We start from the raw sequence: 17,096 nt of genomic DNA, 5'->3' as shown, positions 1-17,096 counted from the left end.
ATTTCTATCAAAGATTTAAATCTGGTTCTTTCAATTAGATTCCTGAATCATCATTACTGTCATGATTAATGCCCTTACAAAAGCAATGTTTTGCTATGCATTAAGCTCAAAACATAATTTAATCTAACAAGTATTTCGAGATACCCCAATATCCACCACTGTTCAGATTTTGGTAAAATCAATTTGGGATTAGCTCATAATGACAATTCTCCATTCATTTCTATCAAAGATTTAAATCTGGTTTTTTCAATTACGTTCCTGAATCATCATTACTGCCATGATTAATGCCCTCACAGAATGGTCTTTTTGCTAGGCATTATGCTCAAAACATAATCGAATCCGAAACGTATTTTGTGATATCCCAATAAGGGATATCGATGACCAGTTTCAGATATTCGATATCCGGTATCGACATCCAGCACTGTTCACATAGTGGTAATATCAAGAGGGATTGAATTGTGGTATTTTTACCATAAAATTGAGATTTCCCAAGAAAAGTATCATCTTTGAGAAAAAAACTTTCCCATTATGTGATTTTCTTTTTCATGTTGAACAAATAGTTGCCAAATATATGAAATCAAGATTTCCATTAAAGATAAAAAAATAGAAAAGTCCCACAAAACGTGCACAAGTAGAACATATAATCAGGAAATGAAGGTGAAAAACATATAAAGTTAAGAATATAAGAATGTTGCCACACATAATATACATGCACGGAAGGAGGATCTAAGTATTTGATTGTTGCATATCCTAAATGCAGCTTTTATGGTCATCTCTTTTGGTAATTATTATAACTGTGTCATGCTAAACCGAAATGTTTAAACTCTAATAAAAAAAAATTGGAACTATTTTTTTAATAAATCCAACCAGGTTAATCCATACGGATGGAATTGGCATTAAAAAGAGCTTGAAACATGTTACGTTTGAGGTAACTAGAAAAGCTCAATCTTTTAAACCAGTCACCAAATAACATCCTTGAATATTGCCAAAGCTTTTCAAGAGAAACAGAGTTTTGGCGGAGTAATTTTGAGACCTGATTATACCACAAAACGATATTTTCAGTGAAAATCAAAGCTTAAAATGTTAATGACCTGCTTAAAAATTGCCAAAACAAAATCTAAGAAAAGAATTGTGCTCTGGAAGTCATGAACAAGTTCTGACCAAATAAGTCCACCATGGCAGAGACAGAGGAATGGGTGTCTTTTTATCATCAAACTCATCAAAAATAGTCAAATTCTCCCAATAAGAAGGGGTAAATTAGAAAACTTAATATAACATACCATCGGAGGGAATAGATGATATGCATCATGTATTGAAATGGTTTGAAGAAATTATGTCATGCATCAAATTGAATATCCTTCTTTGTTTTCAGTTATGTTTGTGATGAATTCATGTTACTTCTAATATCGAAGTAGCGCCCTTATGAGATCATGTAACCGGATGCCGGGAACAATAGAAATAAATCCCCACCTATTGTGCAAGAAGAAGAAAGCCATCTGCAATGGATATAATGGATTATCTTAGAACTAAGACTATACAACAGATAACCCTGAAGAATCATGGGGTGCCCGCAGAGAAGAAAAGTCAGAAATTGGAATATCAGCCAGAAATGACAGGTGTGAATTGCACTTATTGCAAAAAAAAAAGAAATCATACTAAAGACAATTATTAGAACTTGCATGGCGGCCCCCCCAACCTAAACATAGCCAGGCTGATAATATTTGGTAAAAACGATTAACACCAAGGAAGAATTTACCAGTTGCTGTTATCTTAAACTAGTACTTTACGGCATTACTATACAGCACGTGATGCACACGTACTGCACATCGTTCAAGGTTACACTAGCACAAATCAAGAGCATGCCTCACATGGTATCAGAGCACCATCAGGCTCATCATTCCCTTAGCAGCCAATTATAAATGGGACATTCTACGATTCAATGTAAAAAATGCATTTCTACATGGTCATCTCCAAGAAGAAATTCATATGAAGGCCCTGGATATGCGATACTGTTGACAGAAAAGGGTATGATCTGTGGTTTGAGTGGTTACTCAGACCATGAAACAACTAAAGCATCAACGGTTGACGGGGGATTATACCCTTTTCTGTCAACAGTTGACTCCTGACTCTTTCATCATTCTTATTGTATATGTTGTTAATATTATTATCATTGGAAACGACTCCCAGGGGATCGCTACTTTAAGCCAGTCATTATGTAATCCATTTTACATGAAAAGTTTAGGTCCCCTCAAATATTTCCTAGGCAGAAAAATATACATACATATATTTATACACACACATATATGTGCATATCTATATATGATATAAAAAAAACTGGCTGCATGCAATGGCAACCCGTCTCAACTCCGATGGAAACAAACCTCAAACTGAAGACAGCAATAATGAACCTGACACCGATTCTCTGACCTTTCAGCATCTTATCTACAAACTCATTAACCTGGCTCATACACGACAAGACATTTCTTATGCTGTTAATGTTCTTAGCCAGTTTATGCATCATATCAAGATGTCTCATTTCCAGACGGCCTCCTGGATTCTATGCCACTTGAAAGGAACCATTGGTCACAGCCTCGCATTTTCCTGAGGTACGTCCTTGACTCGTGATTATGCTGGCTCACAGGTGGATCGCGAGACTATTGACTCAGTACTGCTCTTTCTTGTGTGGAATCTTAGTCACCTGGCCCAGCAAGAAGCAGTCTGCCGTGTCCTTGTCCACTACTTAAGGGCATTCGTGAAGCACTTTGGACTCAAGGCATCCTCCACAAACCGGCTTTCTCTCTGCAGCAAAATACCACCCTCCGGTGGGATAACAGATCTGCGATCAGCTTGGCCCAAGATCCTCACCAGCACAATCGGACTAAACACATGAAGTTTAGCTGCCACTTTATTAAAGACAAACTTGAGTCCAAACTCATCAACATTGTCTTAATTCCCATTAAACAGCAGTTGGCAGACCTTTTCACCAAAGCTCTTTGTCGATACCAACATAAAGCCCTGGTGTTCAAGTAGGGAATGAATGATATTCATTCCTCTGCTTGAGGGGATGTGTTAGGATATCACTACACAGAAAATGAGGCGCATGTACTTGCACATCGTGAAAGGCGATACACTAGCCGATATCCATGATCGTTGTAATACCTCTTGTATATATGAGCAAAGTGTATCATTTCTTGCTCTGCTACGGCCTCTACTACAATCGAATGTCTGCCTCACAGATTGGAACTTCACCAAAATGTACCTCAGAGGCCAGTAAAGGACTAATTGTGCATTAATGCACGAATTTGATGGTTCTTTCATATTAGGCAAGGTACTAAATCAATATTAGATTAAGGAAATGCAGATCCACCCACTACACAATTAGCGACAAAAGCTTGACTAAATAAATGTGTGGATTTTGTCAAAAAAATTAATAAATGTGTGGATAAGGGCAGACATGTTTCCTAGTATCAAGGAATTTTTCATACCTGTGAAAGAATAGTAAAAACATGCTTTTTCAGGGATTCCCACGTTAGGAGAGCCTTCTAACAACACAAAGAAACAAACACCGGCAAAACCAGCTATCTCATCACAGACTCCTTGACGAAGGAACGCCCTCCTGACCTGTTTATCGAAAATTGAAAAAAAAATTGAATCATTTGTGAATTATTTTTAAAATGCAGCTGAGATTGGCACTCACGTGTATTCGAGATGAATGTTTAGAAATCTTGCGTTTTCCTTGCTCTGGGAGATCGTAATTGAGCCCTCTATAACTTGGTCCTGATTCACCTCAATTGGGTCGTAGAAATAGATAACCGTCTGGAGAGCCCAACAAGAAATTAATAATTGGATGATTTCTTGTAGTAAAAGGGAATCCCAAATATCATACCTGTTGCCAGTGAGTGGGGGCATCTTCTGGCGCAGTGGACAAGGTCAACGTCTCATCGCACTTCATTCTCTTTTTCTTCTGATCAGAGCCGTTCAAACTGGGATCCATGGATGAGATTTGCGAGGGATTCAGCTGGTGGTTGCCCATAACACCAGCCGGGCCATTAAATTGCACGTCAAACCAGAAAGCAAATCCATGATGAGGAGCTGGAAGAAGCAAAATGAAGTAATCTGAGAGAGTCCGAACGCTCCAGCGATATTGTCGTCAACAATTGAAAAGCGCAAGGTTGTGATCAGGAGAGAGACAGAAAGAAATAAATTAAGAGAGGGAAAGAAGGTTGAGAAGAGACGAAAGAAAACACCAATATTTCATTTAAGAGAATCTTAAAGTTTGAGTTAAATTCTAGTCAATAGTTAAAAAGGCAAGGTGCTGATTGGGAGAAAGACAGTGATAAGCGCTTCAAGCAGGCTTATCAGAGACGCCGTTTTAGGAGGGCGGGAAACGGCACAACGGGCGTCGTTTCAACTTCAACTAACTTATAAATTAAGTGGGTTGAGAAGGAGCGGGCATTAAAGATTTTGACTAGAAGCGCTAGAGGGGGGCGCGGAAGCTGGAGCAGTCGGAGCAGTTCCCGTCGGCCAGCAAGAGATCGAGATCGATCTCTCCCGTCATCAACTATCTTCTTCTTTCCTTTTGATTTGAGTTCTCTACTTGTTGGACTGGTTATCTACGTGAATTTTCATTGTTACTGAGAAGTCGTAACAGAGAGAGAGAGACAAAGGAAGAGAGAGAAAGAAAGAGAGAGTGGGGTAGCGGAGGGAGAGAGGGAGAGAGGGAGAAATAAGAGATGAGAAAAAGCATATCAGAGAGTAGATAACGCGAGGAACAAACAGATAGGAGGAGAGAAATTAAAGAAGAGGAGAGGGAAAGTACCCCGCATCATGGATTCAAACCTGTACTTGGCAGTAACCGATTCTAGTTCCTTTATTGTGACAGTGTAACAATCAACGTATTTCACCTGCAAAATTGTTGAAACTCTCTCAGGAGAACGTTCAATTTTGGTCCTAATAAAAGAAGAAAATTCATGCATGGACATGGATAAACATTTTACTGCAACCCACTCATCAAATTTACCCTAAAATATTCATTAGACATCCACCCAGTTCTATCAATTATTCAATCTATTTGATTGCATGATTCTAATTTAGTTTAAACAAAGGTAAAAATATGTATACAATAAAAGATTATTCTAATTTAGTTGGCGTGGTAAGTCATACTTACCACAAAGGGCCAAGTAAGAACATTTTCACCGGTTACCATTTCAATGCACGGCTCTTCAAATGCACACTGTTTTGCAAGCGGTATCATAGCGGACACTAGAAAGTCGACCATCAGTCAAAGTTAACCAGACATCAGAAGAACACAAGTTTAATATATTAAACTTTGTAAATCCATAACAAGGCAAAAAATTTTAACGTGTGACAAATGTTGTCATTAAAAGACAACGGGTGAAATAGTGGTTGACTGCTTACTGTCAATGCCGTAAACGTTGCGCCAGAAATCGATGCTTTCACGGTATCTGTCTGGGTGAGTTACGGGCGCCATGTACAACTGCAATGAAAGCACCATCATTTAATCACAATATTAGAAGATAAGGCACAGACGAGTTCAATATTAGTTATCCAAATACAGGGAAAAAAAGACGCTTTTACAACATTAGCTTGCACAGGCCAAAATGTAAAGGGGTAAATTGGTTAAAGGTAAGAACATTTACAGAAGCATGAGAGGGAAGAATAAGGCCTCCTGGTTTGAGCCAGCGGTCTCGAGCAGTGATTACGCTACCAAGCATACTCTGCACTCCAGAGACATAATTATAGAAAAAAACTCAAGCAGAAAACCTTTCTTCACTGAAAGGATTACACCCCTGGTTATTTTTTTAGAAAAAAATACACTGGATATTTACCTCGTATAAAAGCATGTAACCCATCCATTCAGATATGATGACATCCACTTCTTCATCGATGCTAACATCCTAAATGTCAACATCCACGTCATACAATTAAAAAAGAGAAAGGACAAGGTTCAATGAAAAATAAAAAATTTAGAAACTATAAGAGTAGATTGATGATTTCCAGAACGAAAGAGACATGCTAGTCATAGATTCCATGAAAAAAAATGAAGCAATTAGACCAACCTCCACACGGCCGTGCAAAACGATGACCTTATCACAGAGGTTGTTTGCCTTGACCACTTCACTTGCCTAGAAAACATCATGGAGAAAAGGTGTCAGTTAATATCTCATAGCTTCAAAAGAGAAAATCTGATGGCAAAAAAATTAGTACATAAGTTTCGCGCAAGCTTTATTTCCCAAAAGGCATACTCGCTGTTCATTAAAATTATGAAAAAACATAATAGAGTTTACAAATTCAACGGTTGGCTTCCATCTATTAAAATATTAACTTTAAATCCTGAAAGGATTGTATAGTCAATGGAGACAAGCAATCGACAACTCTCAGTGGAATACACTGAGATGACGAGATTATCGTGAGCGTTTCAACTTCGGGAAAGTTGAAACAAGGGATGAATACACTTCGAAGATAGACACACAAGTAACGCACATGGATACACAGAACAAATAAATGCAAGGGTCATATAAACGAGACTAAAGATACGGGAAGACAGAAAAGCAGAGAAGTAAGGAACCACTTGAAGAGTTTAAATGAATAATAGTCTTTTCGACATCAAATTACCTGCACAGCAATCTGACTCGCATCTATAGCATAAACCTGCAGAGAAATTTAGGCAGATCAGCAAAAGAATATAGTTGAAAAAGATCGTTCATCGCAAGTTGCCGACCTGAAGTCGAAAAAAAGTGCAGAGAAGAAAATTTTCTGATCAGTCGTTGGTACGTATATCCTGATCAGCCTCAATACATTTGACGGATGAAACAAGAAATGAAGTGATCAAAACTCTCCACTTCATACATATGCCCAAAAAGATTCTAAGAGTAGCCATCTCAGAATTATGTGCAGAGTATCAATGTCTTCAAAATATGACAATAAAGACAAAGAGCTTAAACTTCTATCGAGGAGTTTCCTCATCTATATTTAATCCAATGACTAAAATCAAAAGATAGGTATACATAATTTTCACGGTCAGACCAGCAGATTTTTTGAAGCATTGCAGTTGAAATGTATGTCAAAGGTCGTCATGCAATTGTGTTGAGGCTAATCATGCAAACCACCAGTCAATAGAAGCGCCTCATTTTGAACGATTTTAGAAGCTTCTAAGGCGACAGGAGTCCCACTTCCCCCATCTAACCTAACACAAGCACTCCTCCTGTTTCCGCTCCAAAATCTTTCATATTTAAATCTTCAACAGGAGAAAGAAAAAAAAACAGTTCATTCTATTAAAAAAAAAACCCAGGACCAACAATTCTAACTATTTAGATATCAAATGTGTTACCATAAAAGGGCATAACGCAGACTACAGGGTTAATTGAGGAAAAAATAATTCGCATAGACAGTTGTCTAGGTGGACCTCTACTTTAAGGGCTGTTGTATGACACAACCCTGGTTTAAGACTGCCTTGGGAATTGGGGAAGAGGAGTGGTCGAACAGAGAAGACAGGGATCAACATGGGACAGGCTGCCCGGAGATACAGCGAAGGGGAGAAGATCACTGGGGACTAGGATTGTCGAAGGCTGCGGAGAGAGGCATCAATCAGAGATGAGTTAGGGATCAGCCTTAGGGGCGATGTAGCTGAAGGGCTGGTGAGGCTATCATGGGAGGCAGGGGATCCCCAAGAAGGAGAGACCAGATAAGGGACTGTGCCAAGCTTACCTCTTCATTATTGACTGCTCTCCTAACAACTATTTAAAGCTAATCTAAGAACCGTTTAAAAGGGAAAAGGGTAAAACTAATCTAACAACCAAATGACCACAATGCCTCCAAAGGGCTTCAGCAAAGATACCCTTCTGGGTATGGAATAGTAGCATAGTTTTTATTTCGCAAAATATGCCAGCATAGTTTTTTACTTTCCCTTTTGCCACTCGTATGAGGAATAAATTGACTGTAGAAGTTCAAATGAATAAGCAGTGGACCATCAAAGAAATGAGATAACCGCTAATACCAATCACATGTTCCAGGGTGTACTCATAAAAACCCTGGTAATTCATCACAATGCTGCTAGGATAGAGAGGACTTTTGAACATCGATGTGTATGTCTGGATAATCGATTATTGGAATCAAGCATTCAAGCGCCTCATATCATCAAGCTGTTTTCCGCTAAAAGAGGTCTGTATGGCCATCACATCTGCCCAGTCAATGACTATAAACCTTTGTGTTACTAAGTCAATGAAGATTCAGATGAAGGAATTCATGCTTTTGCAAATGAAAAAAACGAAAGCGAGGTTGATTCATCCCCAATTCCAACACTGCATTGTGAGGATAAATACACGTTGATGAATAGAAACCTACTCATGAATAGAAACAATCGCAAGAGAAACATAACGCGGTAAAGATGGCAAGATAACTTCAGGAAATTTGGGTCGGCGCTCGATTCGTTCGCCGACGCCGACGGCTCCCCCGTCGTCTGCCTCAAGAATTTCGCCTCCTGCAGCTTCTCCGTCGGCTCCCGATCCAGCTTCCACGTCCAGGTTGAGATTGTGTTCTGTTCCAGAGTTTCGTGCCTACGGCGTTTTGAGAAGAAGGGATGCTTAGGGTTTCCATTGACCGCGATCTTGCAAAAGATATGGCTCGTGTATATGTCGGTAATCTGGACTCTAGGGTTACTGAAAGGGAGCTTGCAGATGAGTTTCATGCCTACGGCGTTTTGAGAAGTGTATGGGTGGCTCGTAAACCTCCAGGCTATGCTTTTGTTGACTTTGATGACAGAAGAGATGCTCTTGCTGCTATCCGTGAGCTTGATGGTAAAAATGGATGGAGGGTTGAGATGTCTCATGGGGGACGTAGCCATACTCGTGAGCGACATGGGGGGTCTGATATGAAGTGTTATGAGTGTGGAGAGCCAGGGCATTTTGCCAGAGAGTGCCGGCTTCGCTTTGGCTCCAGAGGGATGGGAAGTGGAAGACGCCGGAGTCCTAGCCCCCGGCGTCGAAGAAGCCCAAGCTATGGCCGGAATCCAGGCGGTGCGGGGTTGGAGGCCGACGCTGACAAACAGGCTACACTTGCAGACATACTCCGAGGTGCGCCGCGTGGGGCTGGCTCTGGCGCGCACCTTTTGACAGCCCGATTCGCCCAGCGAGAAGAGCATTCCACACAACAGAAGCGGCATCTTGGACGCAGCAACGAGAACTGCTGTTTCCGTAGCCTGGGTCGCGGACACTTGGCAAAAGACTGCAGAGATCCAGTAATCTGCCGCCGATGCCGACGCACAGGTCACCGTCAATTCGCGTGCCCAATGAATCTAAAGCTGGGGGGTCTCGCTGACTCGAGAAGTTTCGCAGAATTCAGAGTCACCTCCCTCATCGGAGAGGTTCAAGGAGGCGCTCCGACTTTGGAAGCAGTTCAAGAAGGTTTGGCGGAGCATTATGCCCCGCTTTTTCAGGCGGAACTCCAAGTGGTGGACGAGAGACACTTCCTAATTAGATGACTGCCTCGGGCAGCAAGAGAGAACATTCGCGGGCGGATGGCACCAACAGATCCCGGCGCAAGGAACAGTCAAATGGCAGGGAGTCAAAAAGACGGACGGGGGATGCAAGATAAAGAACTGTATGATCTTGGTGGAGGCTCATGGCATCCCTTTCGGATATCGCTCGGTGGATCACGCAGCCCATATGGTGCGAAAATTTGCCCGCCTTCGCCGGATTGTATCCACAGGGCTGGAGAGCGGAGACCCTCGGATCACAGTGCTTGAAGTGGAACCCCACAACGGCGGCATGCTTCCTCGATCAGCTATTGGTGGTCCCACCGCCTCCTCCTCTTCCTCGGTCGGCCGACTTTGTGATGGTTGGGAACCCCCCCACACGCATCGAAGGGGACGGACGGTCCACCAGGGGAAGCTCAGGGACTCGGGCAGGCCGAACAGAGTGGAGGCAAAAGTCTGCGGCGGTGTCCACGGTCAGCCCCGAGAGCGCCTTTTCGCTCAATCAAAATTTGGAGAGGAATCCTCCGGCAACGCGCGATGCAGCTCCCGAACAAGAGGCCAAGAGCGACTCATCGTAGGGGATAGAAGCATGGACTCGGGCAACAAGGGAAGGAGTCATAACAGACGAAGGGGCCATTTCCCCAGCTGCCTCTATCGCGGCTGAGCCCAGCATCCAGGCGACAGCACCAGACCGAAATGAGCATCCCAAGACGAAAATGATTGCGGAGGCAGCAGGAGCTCTGATGGCTTCGACAGTCGAGGGTGACACGGTAGCCTCCCCATGAATTGTCTTTCATGGAACGTGCGCGGCCTCCGTGACGAGCGAAGGCGAGGGGTAGTGGGAAGATATACCAATGAATGGGGGGCAAAGGTTGTTTGCATCCAAGAGACTATGTTGGAGCAGGATCTCCCCCAAGTGTGGGGCGCCCTCGGCCGGGGGGGTGATGGAGCACACGTAACCGGTGACGCAATTGGCCGATCAGGGGGTATTGCAGTGGCTTGGAGGGCGGAGGATTTTGATAAGCTGGAGGAGTGGAAAGGGCGGCATGTGGTCGCGGCCCGGCTGTCCAACCGTGAGGACGGGCGGACATGGGTGGTGGCATCTGCCTACGGACCAACGGCCTCGCGAAGAGGGGAATTGTGGGCAGATATTTACGCCCTTACTCACAAATTCCAGGAGCTCCCGATTCTCATCGGTGGTGACTTCAATGTGACTGTGGAGGCAGACAACAGGCCGAATGGCCTGGGGGGGACGGACCCAGGTTCGGCGGAGTTCAGGAACCTACTGGCCAATTGTGGACTTCAAGAAATGGGGCCCTCGGACCAACGATTCACCTGGCGAAGCGCAACAGGTCCTCTGGCGCGCTCTCGGCTCGATCGGTTCCTATGCTCCATCGCGTTGCTGGAGATGTTTCCGCTCGCAGAGGTCACGTCCCGACCCCGCCCTATTTCTGATCATACTCCTATTTTCTGGCAGGCACAAACGGGAACTGCCAAGCCTCCCTATTTCAAGCTAGATCGCTCCTGGTTGCGAGAGGAGGGTTTCAAGGGGCGGGTTGCCGAGTGGTGGGGCACCGTTCCGGCTTTCAGATCGGCATCAGCACGGCTGGCTACTAAGCTGACAGGGCTCCGACGACATCTCATCGACTTCCGCCGGAAGATTCGCGAGGATCGGAACCAAACCAGGAACGCTGCTCTAGCTGAGATACAACGATGGGACACTGAGGAGGATAGCCGCCTTTTGTCAGCGGAGGAACTGGCGACGCGTCGAGCCCATCGGGACGCGGTGGCTGAGGTGGATTTAAAGACTGAAATGGACTGGCGACAGCGACCACGGCAGCTTTGGCTGGCGGCAGGGGATGCAAATACCCGTTTCTTCCATCAAGTAGCAAGTGGGAGATGACGAATGAACAAGATCAACCGTTTACGGGTGGAGGGGACAGTGGTCAGCGGCCAGACGGAGGTTGGACGTGCACTAGCTAACCACTTTCGGGCTTTCTACCGTCGGGTGCCGCGTAACAAATGGAAGTGGTCTGGGGCCGGCGCCCCCAGGCTCTCGGAAGCGCAACGAACTCAGCTAATCGAGCCTTTCTCGACAGAAGAGGTTCAGTTGGCCATCCGCAGGCTGAATGCTGAAGGGGCTCCGGGACCGGACAGTATGCCAGTTTTCTTTTACAAGGAGTGGATATGGTGGGTCCGGAGGTCATGGCGACTTTGGAGGAATTCCGTAATGGTACCTGCGAGATGGATCGGCTGAACAAAGCTTATATTGTGCTTATCCCGAAGTGTCCGGGAGCTGAACAGGTGGGGGAGTTCAGGCCCATCTCTCTCTCCAATTCGTTATATCTGATCATCGCCAAGGTACTCGCTAACAGACTCCGCGAGGTAATCGGCTACTTAGTGAGCCCCCTACAGCCTGCTTTTGTCCCGGGAAGACACATGGAGGAGAGTGTGGTTGTGGCAGAGGAAATTCTGGCGGCCTGGAGGCGGACAGGCACCACCGGATTTATGTGGAAGGTGGACTTCGCCAAGGCATATGATACACTCGACTGGCGATATCTCTGGAATGTACTGCGCAGGCATGGTTTCCCGGAGGTTTGGGTGCGATGGGTGAAGCTTTGTGTAGCGACCAGCACTTTTGCAGTCCTAGTCAATGGCCGGCCTCAAGGGGGCTGGATCCACCCCCAAAGGGGTATCCGGCAAGGGTGTCCATTGGCACCGCTTTTATTTATATTGGCGGCGGATACTTTGACGCGGTGCTCAGAACGGCTGTGTGCAAGGGGGCAGCTCAGAGGCTTCCACACCCCTGGCTGGCCAAGCGGGATCCCACTTCTTCAGTATGCTGACGACACTACTTTTTTCATCGAGGGATCGGTGGAGGAGGCTGAGAATCTCTCGATCTTGCTGGACATCTTCTCCGATTTCTCCGGACTCAAACTGAGTAGGGCCAAATCTACACTCATCGGTATCGGGCTATCTCCAGAAGATTTGAGTCAGTGCTCCCAACTTCTATCTACGCCGATTGGCTCCCTGCCCATTCGGTACTTGGGCCTGCCTCTCACGGATGGCCGAGTTGGAGCGCGGGAATGGCAATCGGTGGTGGATAGGGTTGAACAGCAGCTGGGAGGCTGGCGAGGTCGTCTTCTGTCTCGAGGAGGGAGACTGGTCTTGGTGAAGGCTGTGCTAGCCGCGATTCCTCTACATTTCATGTCAGTTTTCAGGATGCCGGTGAGCGTTCGTAGACAGCTTGAAAGCTGCATGCGGCGTTTCTTTTGGAGCGGGCCCAGTCAAGAGGAATCGAGGGGCGTGGCCCTCGTCAGTTGGGACACTGTATGTCTCCCCGCGTCACAGGGAGGCCTCGGAGTCAGGCACATTCAGCACACCAACATGGCTCTGCTGATCAAATGGGTACGTCGACTGATGCAGCCTCCATCAGATCAGGTCACGGCGGTCCTGCACGACAGCTACGGAAGGGGAATGGACTGGGAGCAGTGTGCTACACCCCTCCGGTGGGATTCTGCTTTCATCAGGGGGCTGAGGGGGGTCTTCGCCAAGGTTCAGCCTCTCTTTCGACCGAAGCTAGGGGATGGAACCAGCCTTAGATTCTGGTTGGACGATTGGACCGGTCTTGGGCCCCTGCGAGACCTATTCCCTAGACTATATGGTCTCTCGCCCGCCCCCAGTGCCCCGGTTCGGGGGATGTGGGACAACGCGTGGTGTCCAACATTACCTGCCCAGCTTTCCGAGCAACGAATGGAAGACTTCCTCCAATTACAGCAACGGATTGCCCCTTTGCAGCCGCAAGAAGGGGCGCGGGACACCTGGGAGTGGCGGGGAGCCAGTTTTTCGGCCAAAGCTGCATACCGCATTCTGCGGGGACAGGGAAGTCCAGCAGATTGCTCCATCATACCCCGAAGTCGACTATTGTGGAGGCGGCGAATCCCGCTGAAGGTGAAAATCTTCGGCTGGCTTCTCTTGCGGCGAAGACTGGTGACGCAACAGCTCCGACAACGCTGTTACCCGGGGAATACTGCCGAATGTGTCCTATGCTCCGGGGCAGTGGAAGACTGTGGCCACCTGTTCTTCCAGTGCCCGACGGCCCAGGCTGTGTGGCAGGCGGCCGGAGTGGGTAGCGTTGACCCCGCTACTGAAGAGGATTTTTGGAATTCCATCAGTGGTGGGCTGTTCCGCCGGGAGCCGGAGTGGCAACGGATTTTCGCCCACCTTTGGGCGATCTGGCTACACCGAAATGAAGTCATCTTCAAGGGGAGGCCTCCCTCCGTCGATGCTATTTTGCACGACGCTAGGGGATTGGCAAATTTTTGGCAGAAAGGTGGCCGTGGCCCCCTGATTTCGTTCCCCTTGTAAGGCATGACTTGTTTTTCTACGTCATTATTTCAATGGCATCGGGGGGGGTCCCTATTCTGGGGGACTCTCTCTATTTTCCTCAAAAAAAAAAAAAAACATAACGCGGTAAAATATTGCATCCAGTATCATGTTGTTACTTCAATTCATCATACCTTTTTAGCACCTGCTTGCGCACAGAAAATAGAAAGAATACCGGTTCCACATCCAACGTCGACAACAACCTAAAAACGGATGATAAACAAAGCGTGAGACCAAAGTCTGGAATGTTCGAAAAATATCAAAAATTAAAACAAAATCAAGTTTTTTTTGTTGAAGAAAAAACAAAAATCAAGTACTACCTTGCCTGCGATGAAACTTTGATGTCTCATGATGGCAGCCCTGTAAGTTTCAGTCCTCACGTGATCCTGTACGAAGAAGCAAAGATTCATCTACAACTTTCACATCTAAAGAAGAAATTTCGTTCTACAAAAACCATGCCGTTTTCGTCGCACATTAAAAGGTGTCGATTGAATCAAACAAATCAAGACCGTCTGGCATTCTATCAAGCTTTATATTCTACATTTTCATCTTCCAGGCGAAAATGAAGAAAAATTCACCAATTAAACACAGATGAATGGGGACGAACCTTGATCATCTCTTCGTGGATACCAACGTGCGAATACGACTGAAAGTAGGCCATGTCGAACTCCGTGCAAAGGGGAACAGCTTTCTCCTCGCAATTTTGCTGCGAGAACGAAGGAGAAGAAGAACCCGCTCTGAAGGGTTGCCGATTCATCCCCCTCGCTCGGCGGTACCGGGGCTTCTCCTGCCGCACAAATTCACCTGGCTCGTGCAAACAGCCATTGCCACCGAACCCAGCGTCCCCCGGCTGCATCTCGAACCCACACTCGAGAGAAATCAGGGCAGACTTAAACCCCCAAAAACCCTCCCCCTCCCTTTCAATCCAACTTCTTGAATTCAGAGCTCCATTCAATCAAACTCGCAGCGCAAACTGATGCCGCTCAGTCTAACCTAACTAGATCCAAAGATGAAAACGCAGTTATCGAGCGGGAAACACAAAAATCTAACCAGTTTTGGCGGTGCTTCGCCTCGATCGAGAATGCAAGACTGAGATCAACATGGAGGGTTCTTCCGGCAACAAAACTTCGCAATCTGAATCGATCAAGCGAATGACGGATCGCAAGCATCTGCGACGAAGATCAACGATCGTTCGCTTCAGTAAAACCTCGCATTACAGATCGAATCTTGTTAGGGTTGAACTTGCTTGACCACCAGTTTATCGGAGTTCTCCTCTATTTATATCAACTCCCCAAGCGCTAGTCAACTCTTTTCTCTTATTCCCTAATTACTTGATTAGCATAAATATGTCAGGTTTAGACAGTTTGAACAGTATAAACAGATTAACTGGCCTATGTCGAGCAATCTAAAGAATAAATAAAAATTATTATGAATTAAAAATATAAAGAAGAAATTAGAAACGGACCAATAAATATGATTTCATTGTTGTTTTATTCCTTCATTGGGAGTAGTTCTTAATTTTTTATTTTTTCAGCATAAAACACGGTGCACGGCGTTAGTCAACTCCTTTCTCTTATTCCCTTATTATGTTGTTAGCTTAAATATGTCAGGTTTAAACAGTTTAAACAGATTAACTGGCCTATATTGAGGAATCTATTTGCTTAACCAGTTAATCTTCTTTCATTGTTTTTTTATTTGTTTATTGGGAGTAGTTTTGTGCACTAATGTTTGGATATGAATTGGAGGGTTTTGTTTGGTGTTGGTTTAGAAGGGCATGAATGGTTAGGGGTGGACCAGTTCAGCCCTTCTAGTAATTCTTGTAATATTTTTATAGTATTGGGTTGATTACGGATCTCGGGTGATCTTCATTTCGCAATAAAAATGTTGGAACACTTGTAATTCTCACTTATATTTTGCTTAACCATTTAATCTTCTTTCATTGTTGTTTTATTCGTTTATCGGGACTAGTTGTCTGCACTAATGTTGGGACATGAAGTGGAAGGTTTTGTTTCGTGCTGGTTTAGAAGGCCGTGAATGATTAGGGGGGAAAGGACCAGTTTTGTCCTCGTAATTCTCGCTTGTTTTTTATAGTATTGGGTTGATTAGTGATACGTGGTGATCTTCATTTCGCCTTAAAAATGTTAGAACACTTGTAATTATCACTTATACTTTGCTTGACCATTTAATCTTATTTAATTGTTGTTTTATTCATTCATTGGAAGTAGTTTTGTGCGCTAATGTTGCAATGTGAAGTGGAGGGTTAATTTCTTGCTGGTTTGGAAGGGTATGAATACGGCATCACATCATGAGATTCCTTCTTTTTCCACTTTTACAGTGAAAGCGACACGACGCGTGTCATTCACGTCAAAAAGGGGATATTTCATCATCATAACCTGACAGGGGATGTGTTTTTGCGTGTTGCTTCTTCTATTATTTTTAACTAATTTCAGGGGTACATGTGTCCACCACGTGTACCACAGAAGTTGTTGACTTTGCTTTTTCCTTTTTTATTCTATCCTTTCTCGATTATCACATAGCATTTACTGTGATTTTAAATCATGCATTTTTTCCTATTGGTCAATGTCACCCCTGCGAATAAAACTAAAGAGATTGTAAGATAATGATTCATGCATTATAACATCGTGATTCGTGATGTCATAATTTTGCCTTTTTGCAACGATTAACGCAGCTATCTTTTCTGCTAGTCGTGATTGGTCGCCCTTTGATGAATCAAATGTCAACATATGGTGAGCACATTCAAACCAAAAAATATGTTAATAAATCATTATAAAATAAATAATTATTCATAAAATTATAATAATTTTTATGAAATATTTCCAATGCATGAAACCAAACTTTAAATTTTCCTCTTATAGAAAAAATACAAATTTCGTCCACTACCCATCCCTGCCATTTTGCTGCTCTCAACTTTCATCTCAAGTGGGCCAACCAAAAGTATTTCAATGGCTAACACTTTATTTAATTCTCTTAAAAATACAAAATATTTTCAGAAATTTGTAACGAATTAGTAGAATCAGTTTAAAAATAAGTATTTTAAAAAATTATTTTGTAACTATTTTTCTTCCTTTTAGTGATTTCTCTCCCAGGAATATAGCTAAAGTTACAAACATACATAACATAATCTACAAATAATTTAAAATGTGTTTTGACCAAAATATAATATCTCATACCTAATCCTTACTTACCCTATACTGAG

The 17,096-nt window shown here is 44.2% G+C and overlaps 1 protein-coding gene across 7 annotated transcripts; it reads right to left on the bottom strand.

Moving 5' to 3' along the window:
* Positions 1-885: 885 nt before the first annotated feature.
* PRMT6 (protein arginine methyltransferase 6) lies at positions 886-15,138 on the bottom strand. 7 transcript variants are annotated; one of them, XR_013584489.1, is made up of 15 exons: positions 14,930-15,137; positions 14,487-14,796; positions 14,200-14,265; positions 14,014-14,082; positions 6,637-6,672; positions 6,081-6,146; positions 5,850-5,918; positions 5,661-5,738; positions 5,419-5,497; positions 5,168-5,262; positions 4,820-4,904; positions 3,887-4,092; positions 3,698-3,816; positions 3,486-3,621; positions 886-1,033 (listed from the first exon to the last, which is right to left on the bottom strand). XR_013584489.1 is itself a non-coding variant. In XM_078589726.1 (14 exons), the coding sequence occupies exons 1-14, from the start codon at positions 15,046-15,048 to the stop codon at positions 3,579-3,581; spliced, it is 1,440 nt and encodes a 479-aa protein (XP_078445852.1). In that variant the 5' UTR covers positions 15,049-15,137; the 3' UTR covers positions 3,410-3,578. The 7 variants fall into 7 exon arrangements, 2 of the variants coding, with proteins under 2 accessions (XP_078445852.1, XP_078445854.1); XR_013584487.1 differs by lacking the exon at positions 886-1,033 and adding an exon at positions 1,295-1,496; XR_013584491.1 differs by lacking the exon at positions 886-1,033 and adding an exon at positions 1,295-1,496 and having other exon boundaries at positions 14,487-14,729; positions 14,930-15,070.
* Positions 15,139-17,096: the final 1,958 nt, after the last annotated feature.

This window comes from Wolffia australiana, chromosome 18 (genome assembly GCF_029677425.1).
Source record: "Wolffia australiana isolate 7733 chromosome 18, ASM2967742v1".
Lineage (NCBI taxonomy): Eukaryota > Viridiplantae > Streptophyta > Magnoliopsida > Alismatales > Araceae > Wolffia > Wolffia australiana.
The sequence above is the reverse complement of the archived record's forward strand: the minus strand, read 5'-3'. Positions and strand labels throughout refer to the sequence as shown.